The 19,401-nt window shown below is 55.9% G+C and overlaps 1 protein-coding gene and 1 non-coding gene across 3 annotated transcripts in view; both read right to left on the bottom strand.

The window, feature by feature from the left end:
- Positions 1-2,961: 2,961 nt before the first annotated feature.
- CELF5 (CUGBP Elav-like family member 5) overlaps positions 2,962-19,401 on the bottom strand; it is a 51,444-nt gene continuing 35,004 nt past the window's right edge. Inside the window, exons 3-12 of one of the 2 annotated variants that reach the window (XM_007460332.1) lie at positions 17,346-17,397; positions 15,382-15,510; positions 13,878-13,957; positions 12,080-12,226; positions 11,182-11,323; positions 10,951-11,022; positions 9,381-9,443; positions 8,624-8,710; positions 5,840-5,942; positions 2,962-3,488 (exon numbers count right to left, since the gene is read on the bottom strand). In XM_007460332.1, coding sequence (XP_007460394.1) covers positions 3,473-3,488; positions 5,840-5,942; positions 8,624-8,710; positions 9,381-9,443; positions 10,951-11,022; positions 11,182-11,323; positions 12,080-12,226; positions 13,878-13,957; positions 15,382-15,510; positions 17,346-17,397 — 891 coding nt within the window. In that variant the 3' untranslated portion in view covers positions 2,962-3,472. Of the gene's footprint in view, positions 3,489-5,839; positions 5,984-8,623; positions 8,711-9,380; positions 9,444-10,950; positions 11,098-11,181; positions 11,324-12,079; positions 12,227-13,877; positions 13,958-15,381; positions 15,511-17,345; positions 17,398-19,401 lie in introns of both variants that reach the window. The other variant, XM_007460331.1, reaches the window with a different exon arrangement.
- On the bottom strand, positions 7,119-7,190 carry TRNAE-UUC (transfer RNA glutamic acid (anticodon UUC)). The gene has a single exon. It is a non-coding gene; the product is annotated as a tRNA-Glu (tRNA).

The following is a 19,401-nucleotide window of genomic DNA, read 5'->3' as shown; positions in this document are numbered from 1 at the left end:
AGAGGGCAAATGAGGGAGGACCCAGTCCTTTAGCAAGTAAAATTTTTATTAAATAAACTTTCAGTTTCTCCAGACCAAAGAGAGGTGTTTTGGACATGAAGATGAAGTCTGCAGCTTCTCACCTGAAACACGCCACAGTGACAGGGACCTCGAGATTCAAACCAAGTCAACCCAAAGTTCCCTCCAAGTCTTTTTCTCCTCTTTCTTTCTCTCTCTGTGTGCGTGTGTGTGTGGCGCGGTTTGTCTCCAAAAGTCGGTTTGCAAGTTGAAACTTCATGAAATTACTTGTAGCAGAAATAAAGTACATCGTACAAATCACGTAGGTCTTTGATGTGGAGTATAAAAATGGTATTTACAGCCAGTAAACATGGACCAGAGGACACACGCCACTGCACGCCAGCACGCACTCCTAAGCAGGCCTGGCGGGGGCTGGGCGGGACAGACACGGCCGAGGCCCCGCCACCCCTGAGCACACGCGCACGCACACGCAGACGCACAGGACACAGGCGCACTAGACAGGGTCTCGGAACAATTATCAAACTCTGGAATATCGAAACAGGTTGGTCAGAAGATATTTTTGCTTTTTTTTTTCTTTTTTCTTTTTTCTTTTTTTTTTTTTTTGCTATTTCTTTTTTTTTTTTTTTTTTTTTTTTTTTTTTTGCTATTTCTTTTTTCTTTCTTTTCTTTTTTTCTGGGTCGGTCAACACATTTTGGTAGAAACAAAAGGGAATGCTTTGTTTTTTTCAAAAAAATTTTTTTTCTTGAGCTTATGAAGTTCACTGGTGCCTCGTCTGGCGCGAGGCCCCACCGGACGTCCAAAAAACAAAAAACAAAACCCAAAAAAACCGAACTTGACTCTGTGCTTCAAGGGGGGTTTTCACGGTTTGGGTAGCTATACAGAGGCACCCCACAGGATTTCCCTCCCCACCCCAACTAGGAAACAAAAATCCACTGTCGTTTGATTCCCCCCCCCCCCATTTCTTTTCTTCTTTGTACCTGCTCAGAAAGATTAAAAAAAAAAAAAAAAAAGAACTTTGTAGAGGTATCTCCGGTGAAGGGATGCTGAGCCCGTGCAAGCTGGGCTTGTCCAGTGCACGTGGCGATCTTGGTCATGAGATTGTGAATTCCAGGCTGGTGATCCAAAGGCAGGGAGGGTGGCCGCCTACCCTTGGGAGGGGGCTCCAGGGGTGGGGGGCTCCCCCGACCCTGTCTGTCCCCGACGGAAAGCTAAGGGCTATTGGTCACATGAGTAAGGCTATGACTGGGGAGGGGAGAGGGTGGGAGAGGCCAAGGGGTCTGTTTTGTGCCTACAACCGGGGAAGGCAGGGCCCTGGAACGAAGGGGATGGGGGTTCCGGAAGCTGCAGCTAGGACCAGGGACACTGAAGCCGGCTGAGCCCACAGGCTCGCGAGAATCGTCGATGGCGGGGGGAGGGGGGTGTCAAAAGTCCTGGAGGTATATCGCGTTGGCTGATGATTCCCAGTGCTTGGCCGGCGCCCTGGTCTGACATGACAGCGGGAGGTGGGGGACACTGGGCTGCCCCGCCAGCCTCAGCCCTTCTGAGCGTCCCTGCTGAGTGACCGGCCCAGGGTCACCTTCTCTTGGATGGAAGGAAGTCGGAAAAGTTTGGTCCCTTGATCTATACTCAAAAAATATATATACTGTCTATAGCTCTATATATATATGCATATATATATATAGGAAAAGTTGCGATTTCATTTGGGGAAGCCACAAAGGTTGTGTGTGTGGGAGGAAGGTGGGAGCGAGGAAATCTCCCAGGAGGGGGCAGTGAACCCCTTGGCCCCCAACTCAGGAGTCCCCCGCAGACCATGAAGCCCCCTCCCCATTCCATGTGGCCTTGGGCAGCGTTTCACATTATGGGGAGGGGGTCAGGGGGGAAGTGGGGGCTGGTGTCCAAACTCAGTTGTAATTTACGTAAAAGTCCTGGATCGGTTGGAAGTGGGAAGGCCCCTCACCTGGCGGAGAAGGGAGGGGCGTTAGGGCGCGGCGCTGGGAGCGGGAGAGTCACGTCGGCCGACGACATCACCTCCCCCCCCCCCCCCTGCCCTGGCCAGGTTGGGGTCTGGGAACCCAAGGGCCCCCACCTTTGCAGAAAGAGTCCATTTCGGGCTTTGGAGGCTGACACACCCGGCTTGGAAGGGACCGAGGGTCGCCAAGCCCGTGTCCTCATCCGACCACTGGGGACAAACATTTCTGTTTCTTTCTGCCTCCTCTTCCCAGCTCCCTGCCCCTGAAGCTCCACGAAGCAGTTCCCTGCCCCCATTTCTGTTCATTCGTGGTGCTGGAAACAGTGTCTGGCGCACAGTAGGTGCTTAGTGAGGATTTGCTGTCAGCATGTTCAGAGCACGCCGATATCCTGTTGTTGGCTTCTGGTGGCGGATTTCCGCGAGCGCGCCCCCGACGACCCACGACCTGGTGACTGAACACCCTCGAATCTGTGGGTGCTGTCCCGGCAGGGTCTGGGAACAGCCCCTCACTGAGCACCTGCTTCGCACCAGACCCCAGAGGAGCCTCTGTGATGATGATGGCGACGGCGGTTAAGAGGAAAATATCAAAACGACTTATCCAGAGCTTTCCAGGTGGCTGGTCCTGGGCTCAGCCGGGAAAACACCGAGTGCCCTGTGAATCCACCCCACGACCCCTGGAGGAGGCCACAGGCACGGGCCCATTTCACAGATGAGGCTTGTCAAGGCTTGGGCTCACTTATAAGTTTCCCCATTGGCCCCTGAGGCTCACGGCTCGTTCCCCAAAGAAGCGATGAGTTGACAGAGGTGTTCACTCTGATGGCACAAACACTCTTGGGGATTTGTTCATTTGTTCGAGGGGATTTCCGACACCCTCCCCGCCGCCGCCGCATGCTGTCGGGTGGGGCAAATATTCCACTCTCCCATCAACACACTGGGTATGAATTATGCCAAATGAAGAGCTCCCAGAGGGGCCCAGCTGAGAGAACAGATTCTTAGGACAGGACAGAAGCACCTCCCCAGAGCCCGCCCCCACCCCAGACCAAGCCCCACCTCTCAGGTGAACTTTTTTTCATCCTTCAAAGCCTTCTCCAGGAAGGATTCCCTAACTACCCTCCCCAACCCCATCCTACTGCTCCGGTTCCAGCCCTGACCACGGGGGTGGGGGAGGATTGGGGGTGTCTTCGTCCAGCTCTGTCCCCGTCAACCAAACCTGGGGGTTCCTTGTAGCCTCTTGCAGCATCCCCCAGCCTCAGGAGGGTTTGGAGAATGAGGAGGGGGTGCGGACAAGACCGGGGTGGGGGCGGGAGCGGGGGCGGGGCCGCCTGGCGGCTCACCTGGGCCAAGCCCGCAGCCTCGGGGCGCTGTGGGCCGGTCAGTAGGGGTGTCCCGGATCTTTGGGCCGCTTCAGCTGCACTTTGAGCCTCTTCATGCCGATCTGAAAGCCGTTCATGGCCTGGATGGCGGTCTGTGCGCTGGCCGGGTTGTCAAAGCTCACGAAGCCTGCGGAGACCGGGGTGGACCCACGATGGAGGGCAAAGCGGGCGTCCTCTGCTCGCTCCAGCGCTGCAGCCCTGGCTGCCTGGCTCGCGGGGTCCTGGGGGCGGGGGTGTGCGCTCGCAGGGGCAGACGGCCCAGGGAGATGGGAGGGCTTCGCAGAGCACACACAGCAGCCTGGTTCTGACACGCGCTGGGCTTGCGTGCCTGGGGGACGGGGCGCTCACTCCTTACCTGGGGTCTGCTCTGCTGAGACTTCCCAACTGATGTGGGGGACAGGCTGGGTCTCTGGGGGCCCCGGGAGGGCCATGTTCTCCCTCCCCAGACCCCATGCCTGCCTCCTAGGCTCTGGATGCCCACCCTTTGCCTCCTCTGAGATCTCTACCCATCTGGGGTCTTGTCTGCCCATGTGACTGTGTGTGTCTGTCTGTCCTTGTCTCTCTGTTTCTCTTTTTCTCTCTGTCTTTGTGTTTCTTCTCTCTGTTCCTCCCTTTCTGTCTCTTCTCTTTTGGTCTCTGTCTCTCTGTCACCATCAGTCTTTCCAGTCCCAGACCCCCCCCCTCACCCTGGGCCATCAGAAACACTCCAGCATCCCCCCACCCCCCTTAAGCTTCCACCAGCATGACACCCTCCACCTGGCCCTACTCCTGCCCCTCACATGTTGGTTCTCACAGACTTCCTGGGGGACTGTGCAGAGACCACAGGGGCTGGGCAGGTCCACCAGGGGGAGAGGACTGCATGTGCGGGCATTTGGGGGCAGGATACCTGAGCTCCATGGGAGAGGCTGGGTGGGAGGTCAGGCAGAGAAATGGTGGGGTCAGGGCTGAGGGGTCTGGCTGAGGCCCATGGGGAGCCATAGGGGAATCTGGAGCTGGGGTGGGTGGATGTCTTCACACCACCCACACCTCCCATTACATAGAGGAGGAAACTGAGGCTCAGAGAAGGCATGTGACCCCCTGACTGCTGAATGTGACAGAGTAGGTTTTCCTCCAGAAATTTCCTTCTCCTTCCTGGAAGCAGGATGTAGAGGAGGGAGCCTGTGCACTGGAGGTGGGGGGGGGGGTCCCTAACTTGCTGTGTGACCTCAAGCATGTCGCTTGACCATTCTGTGCCTCTCTTTCCTCCCCATGTAAATTGGGATAATTCTTCCCTTTTATGGTTGGATATGAGTATATACAGGAGGTGCTTAATAAATAGTCAAAAGTCGACCCTTCCAAGAGGACAGGGTGGGTTCAGAGCCCAGATTTTGGAGTCAAACAGACTGGTTCTAACCTAGGTTCTGCCTCTTTGCTGCCGTGTGACTTTGGACAAGTTACGTGCCTCTCTGAGCCTTAATGTCCTCTGTTTCTGGGGATAAGGAAGTTCCCCCCACAGCCCACAAGGCCCTGCATGACCTGCCCCGTCCCCTCTCTGCCCTCCCCTCCACCCTCTCTCCCCCTCGCTCACTCTGCTCCAGCCACACGGGCCTCCTCGCTGTTGCTCCAACATGCCAGGCACTGTCCTACCCCAGGGCCTTTGCACATGCGGTTCCCTCTGCCTAGAACACTCTTCTCCAAGACACCCCATGGCTGGCTCCTCATCATTCAGGTCTCAGTTGAAGTGTTGCCTCCTCCTTATCAGTCTGTATTTTCTTACCAGTTTTATTTTTGTCTATACCACTTATAACTCCCTGGCCTATATCCTGTATTTGTTAAATTCCATCTCCTCCCCCTGGACCTGTGCTTTCCAATTCGGTAGACAGCCACTGGCCATGGGTAGTTATTTCAACTGAAATTCGTTAAAATTAAGTAAAATAAAAAATTCAGTCCTTTGGTCACACTGGCCACATTTCAAGTGCTCAGCAGCCACATGGGGTGGTTGGCTCAGACAGCACAGATGTAGAGCATTTCTATCATCGGAGAAAGTTCTACAGGCATGGTGGCAAGACTGTGAGCTTTCAGAGGGCAGGGATTTTTGTTGGCTTCTTTCACTGCTGTGTGCCAGGCACAATGCTGAGCGCTGGCACACAGTAGGTGTACCGTATGTCTATTTGTTGATGAATAAATGAACAAGAGAGTCTTAGAAATGCTGCATGGTGAGTGCTTGGCACACAGTAAGTGCTTACTTTTCTTTTCTTTTCTTTTTTTTTTTTTTTTTTGGCCACACCGCTCGGCTTATGGGATCTTAGTTCCCCCACCAGGGACTGAATCCGGCCCTTGGCAGTGAGAGTACGGAGTCCTAACCACTGGATCTCCAGGGATTCTTTTGGACCAGACCTGTCTCATGGCTGACCACACCCTCCCGACCCCCATTCCAGGGCGAGGGGCGCGTGGGACGGGGCTGGCAAGCAGGAGGGGGCACCCGCAGCAGGGACTCACCAAAACATTTGCTCTGGTTGGTGGCCCGATCCATAAACACCTTGGAGGAGATGATATTGCCGAAGGGTAGGAACATCTGCGTCAGCTCCGTGTCTCCAAACTCCTGGGGGAGGTGGTAGATAAACAGGTTACAGCCTTCGGGACCTGCAGGTGGGGGAGAGAAAGACATAAAGCCCCCAAGGAGAGGAGGTGGACCCCCGGGGGAGGGGCACGGGTCCGGAGCCCACATCTGGCATCTCCAGCTGTTGGGAGAGGGGTGCCCCGTGACACTCAGAAAGAAGAGGCATGGAAGTGGCAGGAAGGGGAGGCCGAGAGCCCTAATCCCTTGTCTATAAAATCCCACACTCAGACACTCCAAACCTCTAATGATCCTCAGACCCCAGAGAACTTGTAAAATTCGTATGATCCCTACCCTCCACAACTGAGATAAATTCTTCCATCCCAGACCCCAGATAATCCAAAAATCCCATACAACCCCAACCCCGGAAACTCCCTAAGCCTCAAACTCCTGGTCATTTATAGAAATCAGATGAACTGGGTGTAGGGTATACGGACACTCTGTACTGTCTTTGCCATAACTCCGTAAGTCTGAAACTGGTTTTAAAATGAAACATGCCTTTTTGAAAGTCTGATGATCACAGAATAAAATCAGACTAGTAATTGCCTGGTCCTAAACCCCAAATATCCAGATATTTTTCAAAACCTTGGATAACCCTCCAAACCTTGGATAACTTTCAAAACCTTGGATAATTTCATAAATGATGCAAAAATAAAATCAAGTAAAATAAAAATATTATTCTCTAGTCCCGAACCCCAGATATCCTGAAACCACCGATGATTTTTAAATGATATGCTATACCAACCAGAAATCATTTTTTAAAGCACAGCTAACCCTCAGAATCATCCCCTCCCCCAGTAACCCCCAGTCATGGCTCATATAAGAACCATAAATAATAATAGCATTTTAAAACCTTGATTATCCCAAGTCATCAACAGTCCTCAAACCTGCCTCTAATCCAAAACCTACAGACAACCTTCTCCCAGGTCCCCCCCCCAAAAAGGTAGCCCTCAAACCACCGAGAATCCCCCCACCCTCACAATGAATATTCCCTACTCCAGAAAATACAAAACCCAAGATTACACATTCACATCCACATCCACCCTTATCTTCCTGATGGGGACCACAGTTCTGCTAACATGCTTGTTGTTGCTGTCGTTGTTGTTGTTGTTTGTTTTTGTTTGTTTGTTTGGCCATGCCCCGAGGTTTGTGGGATCTTAGTTCCTTGACCAGGGATTGAACCTAGGGCCACGGCGGTGAAAGCGCCGAATCCTAACCACTGGACCTCCAGGAAATTCCCTAACATGCTTGTTTTTAAAATGCAAGTGTGTTCCCATACAACTGATATGTTATGGAACAATTTTGAGCAAACACAAATTTTGTGTTTGTCTGTGTGCTAGCTCATCTCCAAGAAACACTAGGTGAATGCAGAAAACCACACACAGCTGCACCGAGCCTCATAAGAAAGCAAAATGCACGCGCGCGCGCGCGCACACACACACACACACACACACACACACACACACACACACACACAGCTTCAACATCCATCTCCATCAACTTTCTGAGTTCTCCAAGTATGTTATGAGCAGGACCCATCCCCATCTGGGGTTCCGACTCTCCGTCTGATTTCAGACAAGCCTTTCCATCACTTCAGGGTAACTCACATGCTGCAACCCCTCCGATGCCACTTCCCCCTGCAAACTTGCGGTCTTTTCCAAGATAAAGTACCAAATTTATTGTACTCTTCGGGTATCTCTAAACTATCTAACACGCATAAAGCTGTGCTACTGTTTTCATTAGGATCTTATCTTTTTTCTTTTTTGGCAGCTCACAGCCAACGTTTCTGAATGGTGTACCACGACCCCATTTCCCCCACGAGCCTTGTAGTTGGTATTGTGAGGTTCTGCAAACTCAGGTGACTTTCCAGAAAGCATACATCCTGTTACAGCAGCACGGACTGCATCGGGACCAGCTTTTATCCGCTGCACCCTGCCAGTGTTCCCCTTCCTGCAGGCCCAGGGCAAGGGAGAAATTGAACAGAGCCTCACAGAAATCAGTCTGCGGGCCAGGCCACCCGCAAGCTTCCCAGGTCGTGGGGAGATCTGGGGCTTTTCTGGTTGGTTGCCTCTCCCCAGCCCCCCGCCCCCACCCCCACTAGATGGATGGAGAGGAAGGGCCTCCCTGGCTGAGTGCCCACCATGTGTCAGGAACCGCCGCTGCTTACTCCCCAGCAAGGGGAGTAAGGTGGTCGCCTGAGTGGCAGATGAGGAAACTGAGGCCCGGAGCAGTGAGGTGCCTTCCTTATGACGCTCACAAGTCAGAACTGGGTGGATTTGAATCCCGGTCCTCCGACTCCAGAATCTAACTCCTCGCCCCCTTGACATTACTGAGGAAGCCTCATTTGTCCCGAAATACCTCACCATCCCACCCCCTAAATTCTCTCAAAAAAATTTCAGAGAATCATCCCGTTCTGGGTCACTGCTATCCCTACTGGGTCGGGACTAGCCCCATTCCCACTTTCCGGAGGAGGAGACTGAGGCTCAGAGAGGAAGAGTCAGTCGCCCCCTCAAACACCCATGGGCTACGCCGGGGCTTGAACCCAGGTCTGTCCGGACCCCAGGCCGAGCGGTTCCCCGAGGCCAGGCCGAGCCGGGGGTCCTGGAGGTGGAGGGGGGCGGTCAAAGGGCGGGGCTGGCGCCCAGGGGAGGTCGCGGCCCCCTCACCTTCTCGCTGCTGCTGCTGCTGCAGGAGGGGCGGCGGCTGGGGGACGCTGTGCGCGATGGGCGTGATGGCCGCGGTGGGGTACATGGCTGCAGAGACCGGGAGCGAGACACAGGGCGGAGCGGGCGTGAGGCCGGTGCGGGCGTGAGGCCGGTGGGCAGCCGGTGCGCGTGGGGGCGGGGCTAAGACGTGAGGGGCGGGGTCACAGCTGAGGGTGGGGCCAAGACCGGGTCTAGGGAAGGCGGAGGGGTGTGGTCATATGGGAGAGACGGTCTGAGGGCAAGGTCAAGGACCCGTCTAGGGAAGAAGGAGGGGGCGTGGTCATATTCGAGCACGGGTCTGGGAGGGGCGTGGTCACATTGGAGGGAGGGGCCAAGGCAACGGGGAAGAGCAGAGTGGGCGCGGCCCTGGCTGAGGGCGGGGCCAAGGCAGCCTTTAGGAAGACAAGCCAGAGATCCGAGCGAGGCCCTGGCAGAGGCGGGGTCAGTTTGGGCAGGACATGAGGGGCGGTACCAAAGGCAGGTTATGAGGGGCAGGGCCAAATGTTGAAGAAAGGCGGGGCGTGGGGGAGGCCAAGAACTGGGATTGGGCCCAAAGTAGGAGGCACAGGCAGAAGAGGGAAGGTAGGATGAGAGGACGGCTCTGAGGGCAGGGACCATATCTAGGTGTGGCTAGGGGCGTGGCGTGGCTAGCTCAGGTAGGACGCCGGGGGCCGAGGGGCAGGGTCACGCGCGGGGCGGGGCCGCGCTGCCTCCCTACCTGTGTACTGCTGTACTCCGGAGAAGGCGGGATGAAGGGTCTCGGCCACCGTCGGGCTCTGAGCTGCGGGGCAGACGGAGGGGCTGAGTGGGGCGGGGGCAGCAGAAGTCGTCCATCCACCCCGCAACACCCACCCCCAGCTTCACTTCTGCATAAACGTTTCACAGGTATTGAAACATTTTACAGGTGGGGAAACCAGCTGGCACAGAGCCGCTCAGGTAGGAAATGACAGAAGCCAAACTCGAATCCAGGTTTCTCAGACTCCAGAGAGGTTTAACAATCAACCCCAACTCTCTGTCCCCATCCTGACCCCGCTTGCTCCTCTCTTTTATTCTCTGGATTCTCCAGGACTCCAGGTCTCTGCTTTTGATCACCACCCATCCCCATCCCTTCCCTTTATCCCTCCCCACACCTTGATCATCAGACACCCTATGGATCCCCTACGTGGCTGTGACCTTCCGACGGTCCCTAGGGGAGGACACAGGGGTAGGGGAGAGCTTGTCTAGGCAACCAGAACTGGAGAGTCTGGGGAAAATTGAGCAAAAAAATCTTGAATGGAGAGAGGTTGCTAGAAGATGGGGTGGTGATGGGGGAGAGGTAAGACAGTAAAGAGGTCGCACGAACGAATTACTTTATAGTGATGGAACAGTTCTGTATGTAGATTGTGGTGGTTGTTACGTGAAACTATACCTGTGATAAAATAACATAGAACCACGCGCACACACACACACACACACACACACACACACACAAGTGCCTGTAAATAGTGACGTCTGAGTAGGCTCTCCAACTCCCGTTGAGTTCATTGTACTGTACCAATGTCAGTTTCCTAGTTTTGACAACATACTGTGGTTATATAAGACGTTAGCATCCAGGGACGCTGGGTGAGGGGTACCAGGACCTCTCTATATTATTTTTGAAACTCCCTGTGAGTGCCAATCATTGCAAGGTAAGAATAAACAAATTCTCAGCGGTGGAAACGCAGATGACATACTTCACCTAAGCAAGGTGTGGGAAGATGTTTGCCTTGAAATTATGGTATAGGGTAGAGGAAAGTGAGACCTCTGCTTCAGGAGGGCAGAGCCCAGCCCAACAAATCAGTGCATGGCCAATATTGAATGAATGAATTAATGAGTGAATGAATGAATGAATGAATATGGGCACTGATATTTTCCCAAATGGTAACGATTACTAATGAAGATTGATGGTGCCATTCTTGGTACCAGGTGACGCATTAGCATTTTACAGACTGATTGCCTCGTCAGTGCAATCTCATGAGATGACTGATGTTATCCGCCCCATTTCCCAGATGAGCAAACTGAGGCTCAGAGACCTAAAGAAACCTCCCAGGGCCACCGAACTGGAATTCGAACCCAGAAAGGTCTGGATGCAAAGTTTCTATGTTTAACCTCTTTCTCTGTGCCCACAGCTAGTATCTGTTCACCTGAGACTCCCTTTGTCCTGCCCCTTTGTTCCCTGGACACCAAGGCATAGGGACTCATGCTTGTCCCGGGGACACCCTCCCTGCCTCCTACCACTCTCCTCGGCCCCCGGGGACCACTCGAGTTACCTGGGTAGGGCACAAGGCCATTGGCATATACGGTTTCTAGGGCGGGGTGCCCGCCAGGGAAGGGCACAACACCTGCGAAGCCGTTGGTGATCGGAGCCACAAGGCCGGGCACAGCGGTGGTGCCGAGCAGCGGGGGTGAGTGCAGTCCTGGGGAGCGGAAGAGCCGCACAGGGAGCCTGGTCCTGGCCCCAGCCCTGCCCACCCATCCGTGGGTCCCTGGCGGACTCTCACCAGAGGCAGGGGCGATGGGTGTGGCGGGCAGCCCATTAAGGCTGACGGCGCCGATCTGCTGGATGTGGCAGGGTGAGAAGGCCACGCCGGGGCTCAGGTAGCTGCCTGAGGTGGACAGGACCGTTGTCTGCTGCTGCATGAGCTGGGGGTGGAGAGGGAGTCAACGTGCACAGTCAAAGTGGTACCTGGCCTGAGATCACGGCTCATGAGGTGGGGGGCGGGTCCTCCAGGAACTAGGGGGTCAGGCAGGGTGTCTTGGCTCAGGTCGGGGTCAGGGATCAGTTAGGAATTGGGGCTCAGCCTGGCATCAAGTCTCAGTGTAGGATCAGGGCCTAGACTAGGTTCCAGGCTCATTGAGGAATGAGAGCTCAGCCAGGGATTAGGGCTCAGTCTAAGATCAGAACTCAGTCTGGGACCAGGGCTCAGCCAATGTTGAACTCACTCAGGGTTGGGTCTCAGCTTGGAGTCAGCCAGGAGGCTTAGCTAGAATTCGGGCTAATCTAGATTTGGGGAACAGCTAGGATCTGGGGGTCAACTCAAGGTTGGATCTTCATTTGATGTTCACGCCGGGTGAGGGTTCAGGCTGGAAGTAGGGGTTGAGTCTGGTGTCCTGTCAGTCCAGAGCTGGGGCTCAGCTTGGGCTCAGAGCACAGTCCATGGTTGGGGGCTCAGCTGGCGTTGGGGTCAGGAAGCGGCCTGGATTTGGGGACTCAGCCACAGCCAGAATAAGGCCCTGAGTCAGAAAGACTGGGCCAGAGAAACAGAAAGATGGGCAAAGAGGCAGAAGCCCTAGACCGAGAATAGATGGAGAAAGAGAGTGAGACAGACTGCGCCAGATCCACAGAGAAGTCTCAGAAGCCCTGCTGGAGACAGAAGTGTGTCTGCTGCGGTCACTCACAGCCTGGGCGTAGGCACTGTAGGGGCTGAAGGGCAGGGTGAGGGACGGCGTCAGGATGCCCAGCTGGCCCACCATCTGCTGCATGCGCCGCAGCGTCCGCTCCTTGTCCGTGTCAGCAAACTTGACCACCAGGCTGGAGGAGGCACCCTGCAGGGGCAGCCGCAAGCAGGGAGGGAAAGAAGGGGGGACGTAGCCGGGACTCTGGGGTCCCTTACGAGGGGTGTAGGGGTGTGGATAGCAGCAGCTGTCAGCCCCACCCTCGAAGTCCCAGGTGCCACAGTGAGGACAGTCTGGAGATCAGCATCCCAGGTCTTGCACTTGACCCTGCAGCCCCCTTGTGCGCACAAGTGGGGCGTCCGGGCGCGGGGGGCTGCATCTGGGGCATAGTGAGGACCCTGACTGTCAACCACACTCTCAAAATGGGTGGAGAATCCAACTGCTGGAGGGGAACAATGGGGGCCCGCATGGAGGGCCCTATAGCTGCCACCCATACCTGAGAACAGGTAAGGCTCCAACCATCAGAGAGGTTGAACACCTCCTCTGATGCAGAGCTCACTCCCTGCTCCGCCCACCAGCTCCATCACTGGACAGCTCGGAGCAGGAGAAAGCCTGACCTTCGGATGAGCTGACTCCTGCCCCTCTAGGGACTAAAACTGATGCCTGAGGACCCAGAGAGCAATAGAAGGAAGGATCTGAGACTGCCCTGCTCTTCACACCCATTTCCCAGAACAACAGACAGTGGGTCCCCAAGGCCTGTCTTCCCCGTGGCAGATTTGGACATTTATGTACAGTGATGGTGGCTCCCAGGGCCACTTTCCTGGGAGGCAGGGCCACCCCCAACACCTGTGTGGTCCCCTCCAGCCCCTCAGTGCTGCAGGCCCACAGGCTCCCAGCTCCAGACTCGTCCCCACTCTGGCCCCACGGGGACATTTCCAAATGACCTGGTCCCTTCCCTCTGGGGGTCTCCATCACCCTAGGAGGAACCCCACGCTTCTCAGCCTTGAACTGCAGGCCCCTCCAGCCCCATCTCTCCCTGCTCCTCTGGGGCTCACACACATTTGCACACACTTACACATGCATTCCGCCCACACACTCACCATTGACACTCACACACACACATGCACGCACTCCCAAATACGTGCACATATACTCACACATGTGCACACAGTCACACATGTACACACGTGACTGCCTACATTCACATGCATTCTCACTCCGCCACACACAGACATTTGCCTTCACACTCCTACAGATGTACACACGTGCGCTAGCTCCCCCCACGTCACCCAGACACACACTCGCACGTAAATATACATGTGCACTCAGCTACATACTTGCACACGTGTGCTCCCACGAACACACCCACTTAACACACTTGTGCGTATGCAGTCCCACGTGTACACATGTGCGGTATGCACCAGCGCACGCGTATCCATACCCATTACACACGCCTCGTGTGCACACTGACACCCACCTACTCACAACCACACGCTCACACACAGACACGCACACGTGCACACACCAACACACACACCGGCCTGCGCGTACTCGCGTACTCGCGTACGGGCAGCCACGCGCTGGCAGGACATCCATACACGCTCCACACTTACCTGCAGGCTCATACACACGATCACACACATACACCCGCCCACAGCACCAGCAGGGGCTGCGCCTCTTCTTCCCACCACGACCTCTCTGAAGAAGGGCCAGGGGCTGCCAGATGGCTGGGACGGTAAGGCCGGGCCCCCTTGCTCCTGTCCCACCCCTACCCCCGTCGCCCAGGGCAACTCCGACTCACCGGCATGGTCTGGCTGCCGTGCAGGGCGTGGATGGCCGCCTGAGCCTCCGTATGGGAGGAGAACTTCACGAAGGCACAGCCTGCTCCGAGAGAGGGGGCGGGTGAGAGGCCACCGGACAGGGGCTCACGGCCCTGCACGGCCGGTCAGCGGGGACTCACGCAGCCCAAAAGTCGGGCATCCGAGAGCCAGCCAGCCATTGACAGCTGGACAAGGAAGGATCAGACAGTAAGACAAGCACACGGCCAGCCAGCCAGATGGCGGTTTGTCCAAGACCTCATCAGAGGGTGTGAGGAGGTGCACAGGTGGAGAGGCAGGCCCTGCCCATTAGAACAAGTGAAGGGGATGGGCCTAGAGAACGCCCGCCAGCCACCAATGCCACGAGACCCAGAGTTGTAATCAGATACGCAGAATTAGAGTGACAAACCATCAGACACAGACAGAGAGATGCAGTCCTGTGGGCACACTCAGGCAGAGGTACACTCAGACCCAGACAGATACGCCCATGTGGCCAGAGTTGGATAGATGGCGATGAAAAGTCACCAGGCAAGGGGAGAATCAGGTGGACAGACGACACAGGCAAGTCCAGACAGACGGTCATAGGCTACAGTTCCAGACGGAGAGAGGGCTATGGAAGAGCCAGGCAGATTTGGGGGAAGCGGGGTGAAAATGTTCCAGGACTAGAGAGTGGTGACAGTTGCAGAGTTTTGCGAATTTTGTGAAGCACTTCACTGTACACTTTAAAAGGGTGAATTTTACAGTATGTGATCATATCTCAATTACAAGAAAAGAGCCAGGCAAATAAACAGTCAGATACATTCAGTCCCAGTAAGATAAAGTCGCCAGGGCAGAGACAGGCAAACTGAGACTCACTCCCGACAGATGAACCTCAACACGTAGAATCCGGTAGACGGAGACCACCAGGCACATGGATACCCAAACAGAAATAGCCATTTGGACACTCAGAAAGAGTCTCAGAGACTAAGAGACACAGGCGGAGTGATACTCAACCCTAGGTACACGCAGTAACGTGAGTAGACCGGAAAACAAGTTTCTGGAGATCATTAAACAATCATTCCTGCATGGTACAACCATACAGGAACGGTGGAGCAAGTAGGATCAGGCACAGGACATAGGCAAATCCAGACGGCAACAGCCCCATGGACAGAGTCAGGTGGAGACAGGCAGCCCCAGACGGACACGAGCACACGGGTAGGACCGCGTCGGGCTGGACAGTCTCTGCTCGCCCCGCCCCCCGGAGCCGGCCCCGCCCTCCCATGTGCCGCTTCCGCCTCCTCAGCGAGCCCCACCCTCTTGTGTACCTAGCGGGGCCCCATCCCTCCAGCCCGCTCTCCACGTGCTAGGCCCCGCCCACTGTGGGCCAGCCCCGCCCCACGATCCCGGCCCCGCCCCCTGGATTCCCTCCGCGCTCTCCTGTGCCCGCTCCGCCCCGCCCCATCCCTCCAGCCCCGCCCCCAGCAGCCAGCCCCGCGCACGGCCCATCACCTTTGCTGCTGCCGTCGGGCCCCCGGAGCACGGTGCACTCGTCTATGACCCCGAAGGGCTGGAACAGCCGCAGCACGTCCTCCTCTGACTGCTGCTTGTTCAGCATCCCCACAAACAGCTTCCGGTCCCCTGTGGGCGGAGACACCACCTCAGCCGAGTCCTAGGCTCCGGGAATTTTCTCCGTCCCTCCAGCAGAGAGTGGAGGTAGCAGGGCGTGGAGCAGGGCGCCTGGACCTCCCTGGGCCCTCTTCTGCGCATGTGAGGGAGGACACAGCCACGCGCTTTCCCTGCCTGGGTCTCTCCACCTTTCCACGTGCCTGCGAGGTCCCACCTCATGCAGTGCCTCCTGCCTGGAATGCCTCTCTGTCCACCTGCTTCCACCCTCTGCGCAAAACGGCCTCTCCCTCCTATGCACTCAGAGTCCACACATAGTACCAGGGTTAGGAACTGCCTTGTCTGGCCCGGGTCCATGTCTGTCTGTCTGTCTGCCATCTAGATTTTCCAGGCAGGGATGAGCGCTGAGGGCCCCTGCATCCTCACAGTGCCCAGCAGAGCTCCCCGCCCAACCTTGCCAGGGCTCAGGAGGGGCCAAGCAATCAACGTCTGTTGAATGAATGAACAGTGTGTGGGCACAAGACCAGGTGCCTGGGGAGCCTGGGGTTGGCTTGGGGCCTGGCTGCAGGCCTGGCTGGGACCTGCCCAACTCTAAGGCCAGGGGCCAGTCTGGACCAGCCTCTCCCATGTGAGGTACCAGAACTCTGTCCCCCCCTCCCCCCGGGAGAATTGCACTGCTCCCCTGTAATCAGGAACGCGGCAGCTTCCTCTTCCAGGAAGGGTGAGCTTGGTTACTATGGAAACCCATTCTCTGGCAGCTGTCACTCATAGGGGTGGGAGGGAGGGAGAGACATATGAGGGAGAGAGAGAGGGACAGGGAGAGACTGAGAGACAGAGACAGGCAAAGAGAGACCGTAAGAGGCAAAGAGAGATACACAGAGAAGCACAAAGAGAACCAGAGAGATAGGAGGAGAGAAAAAGATTAGTAGAGAGAAACAGAGATGGAGGGAGAGGGAGAGAAGGAGAGAGAGAATGAGACAGAGAGACAGAGATGAAAACATGCAGATCCCCCGCCTCTAGTCCCTGACGCACAGTGGAAGCCAGGCTGGAGAGTGCGAAAACAGGCTCCCATTCCCGATGGGCTTTACCAGGATCCTACACATACACAGAGGTCCTAACAGCCCGACCCCCTACAGCACCTCCAAGGCTGGCTGCTCTCCCTCAGCCCCCCATCCACCTGAGATGGGGAGGGGGTTCAAAAATATCCAAGAATGACTAGCCTTACATCCCACTGGGGACAGCCAAACATCTCCCCATGGGCACACAGCCACCCAGAGGTCCAGCCTAATGCAGACACAGGGCCCAGCCTGCACACCCACGCACCCAGCCGGGAACAGTCAAGCACACACGCTTGAACATATACACCCACGCAAAGCCCAGGCACGCAGATGTGCACACAGTCAGGCAGGCACCCCCACTGCACCTGCCAGAAACACACATGCACTTGTGCACACACTCGCATACATCTGCGCACAGCTGTGCCCAGGAAGGCATGCTCATATACACACACCTGCACTTGCTCAGACATGCAAACATGCACACACACGCAGAGCCCAGAAACCAATCCATAGTCCTTCAGGGACCCCATCCCCTCTGCGTCTGAAGATCCCCGTTATTGCACCCTGAGACGAGTGGGGTATTTCAAGTTCTAGGGGAAAGCCCCAGGACCTGGCCACACCTCCCACTGCTGGGCCTGTGGCCCTGTGGTTAGGAGGAGGGGACACGGCCTCCCTACTCTCCCACCCCACCCCAGCCTGGGCCTCTGCCTCTCCCACCACCTTTGTGCAAGGATCTCCCTCCTCCCATTCCTCTGCCAACCCGCAGCCTGGTGGCCACGGAGAGATGACAACTACCTCCTCGGCTTTCGCTGTCCGCAGGCTTCACCTGGATCGGCCGTGCCATCTGTGGAGAGAGGGGGGAGGGAGGTCAAGGTGGGCAGTGGGGGTAGCATGGGTGGGAGCTTCACCTGAGCTCTGCTGGTCACTCCTGTCCACCTCCCCAGCCTCAGCATCCCACCAACCTCTGGCAGCAACCAGCACCTCAGTCACACCAAGTGACACATGGTCCCACCTACAGGGCTTTGCTCTTGCTGCCTGGAAAACTCCCACTTTGCCTTCAAAGCCCAGTAACAATAACCCTTCATCCAGGGAGTCTTCTTGCCTCCCCAAGCGTGATAGATTGTTTGCAAAGATGGCCCAGCTCCTGCCGTCCCTGTATGTGACGTGACTTTGCGGTTCCTCTCGTCAAGAACTGGAGTCTACTTCCGCACCTTTTGCTTTTGGACTTGGCCCTGCGACTTGCTCTGACCAAGAGAATGTGGTGGAAGTGAAGTTGTGAGAGTTCCAAGCCTTGCCCTCAAAAGAAGTTGCCTTTTTGGAGCCATGGAGGTTGCCAGGTGGACAAATCCAGGTGAGTTACTGGAAGACGGGAGATCTCATGCACAGAGATGCCCTGCTGACACACAACGCATGGGAGTCTTGGCTCAGCTAGCCTCAGTCGAGCCCCAGTTGACTGCAACTGCATGACTGACTCAGGACAAACCAGTAGAACTGCCCAGCTAAACCCAGCCTGAGCTTGTTAACCAACAAAATCATGAACAAATAAAATGGTTGGGGCAGTTTACTACTCAGCAGTAGCTGACTGACACACCAAGGCAGCTACTTTTGGCCAGCTCCCTGAGCCTCGAGTGGGGGGAGCTGTCATACTTCAGTAGACTGGCCTGCAATCTGGACTTATTGTTCTGGACTCTGTCCCCCACTCCCAGCACTGAAAATGGGAGAAACCAGTGAACTGTTCAGTGGAAGAAATCCGTCTCTAACCCCCACTCCTGCAACTTACCCAGCCAGGGGTATCAGCTAATGAGAATATTTCAGAACAGATTTGAGGGATGTGGGGTTGGGTGGCATTTGCTTCTCTAATGATTCTAGGACAGAATCTTCCTCCCAACCCGGAGTCTCTGGCAAACTCCCACTCATCCTTCAAAACCCAGCTCAAAAGCCCCCATGCAGGCAATCCTTCCACCTTTTTGGGTCCCTTCCTCCCTCTGCCTCAGGGCAGGAAGTGTCTATGTGTTGCTCTGTTTCCCTCCAGACTGAGACCATAACATCACAACCCCACCCCTCAGGGCAGGGTACAGGAGAGAATCAGAGGAGTTTGCTGAACTGAACTGACCAGAAGGAAGTGGCCAACACCCACCAGCATAGAAAGGCACCTGGTCCCTCTGCACCAGGCCTGGAGTTGGAACGAGTGCTGGTCCCAGCCCCCCCTCCCAGGTCAGACGATCTCGGAGTAGATCCCCACAGCCATTCAGAGGTGCTTGATAAACATGTTTTTAAATCACAGTGCAGCTGCCCAGCAAGCTTTCAGAAAGATGCACAATTTTTACGCTGTTTTACAGATGTCAAAATCAAGGCCTGGAGAGGTTATTTTTCTGCTTCCCTTCCCCTCGGTGAGCCCCTCCTGCTCTGATACCCTCCCTCTTTCTGAGTGTGTGTCTGGGGCAGATATGGGCCTCCTCAATGCGAACACAGCCTTGGGAGCCCCAGACCAGAGAGGCTTCTGTTTTCCCCACTTGGCCCCCACTTCCCCCAGCCCAATCTTCCTGCCACCCAGCCACACCCTCAGAGGAACCCTGACCACCTGGGAAAGGCCAAACCACATCCCCCTTCCCCCACCATAAACACACACACACACACCCTGGGCCCTCTTCACCTGGGTGCCACACCCCTCTATGTGGAGGCGGGAGGGGAGATTATTTCAACCGATGGGACCAGTTTCTGGGCTGAGGGCAGACTGAGGTGGTGAAGGGAGGTGGGGGGGATGGGGCACCTGGGCTCCAGCCTCCCGTTCCCCCCCCCCCCCCCCCCCCCCCCCCCCGCCCCCCCCCCCCCCCCCCCCCCCCCCCCC

Source organism: Lipotes vexillifer, unplaced genomic scaffold (genome assembly GCF_000442215.2).
Source record: "Lipotes vexillifer unplaced genomic scaffold, Lipotes_vexillifer_v1.1 scaffold225, whole genome shotgun sequence".
Taxonomy (NCBI): domain Eukaryota; kingdom Metazoa; phylum Chordata; class Mammalia; order Artiodactyla; family Lipotidae; genus Lipotes; species Lipotes vexillifer.
This window is presented reverse-complemented; position numbering and strand designations above follow the sequence as displayed.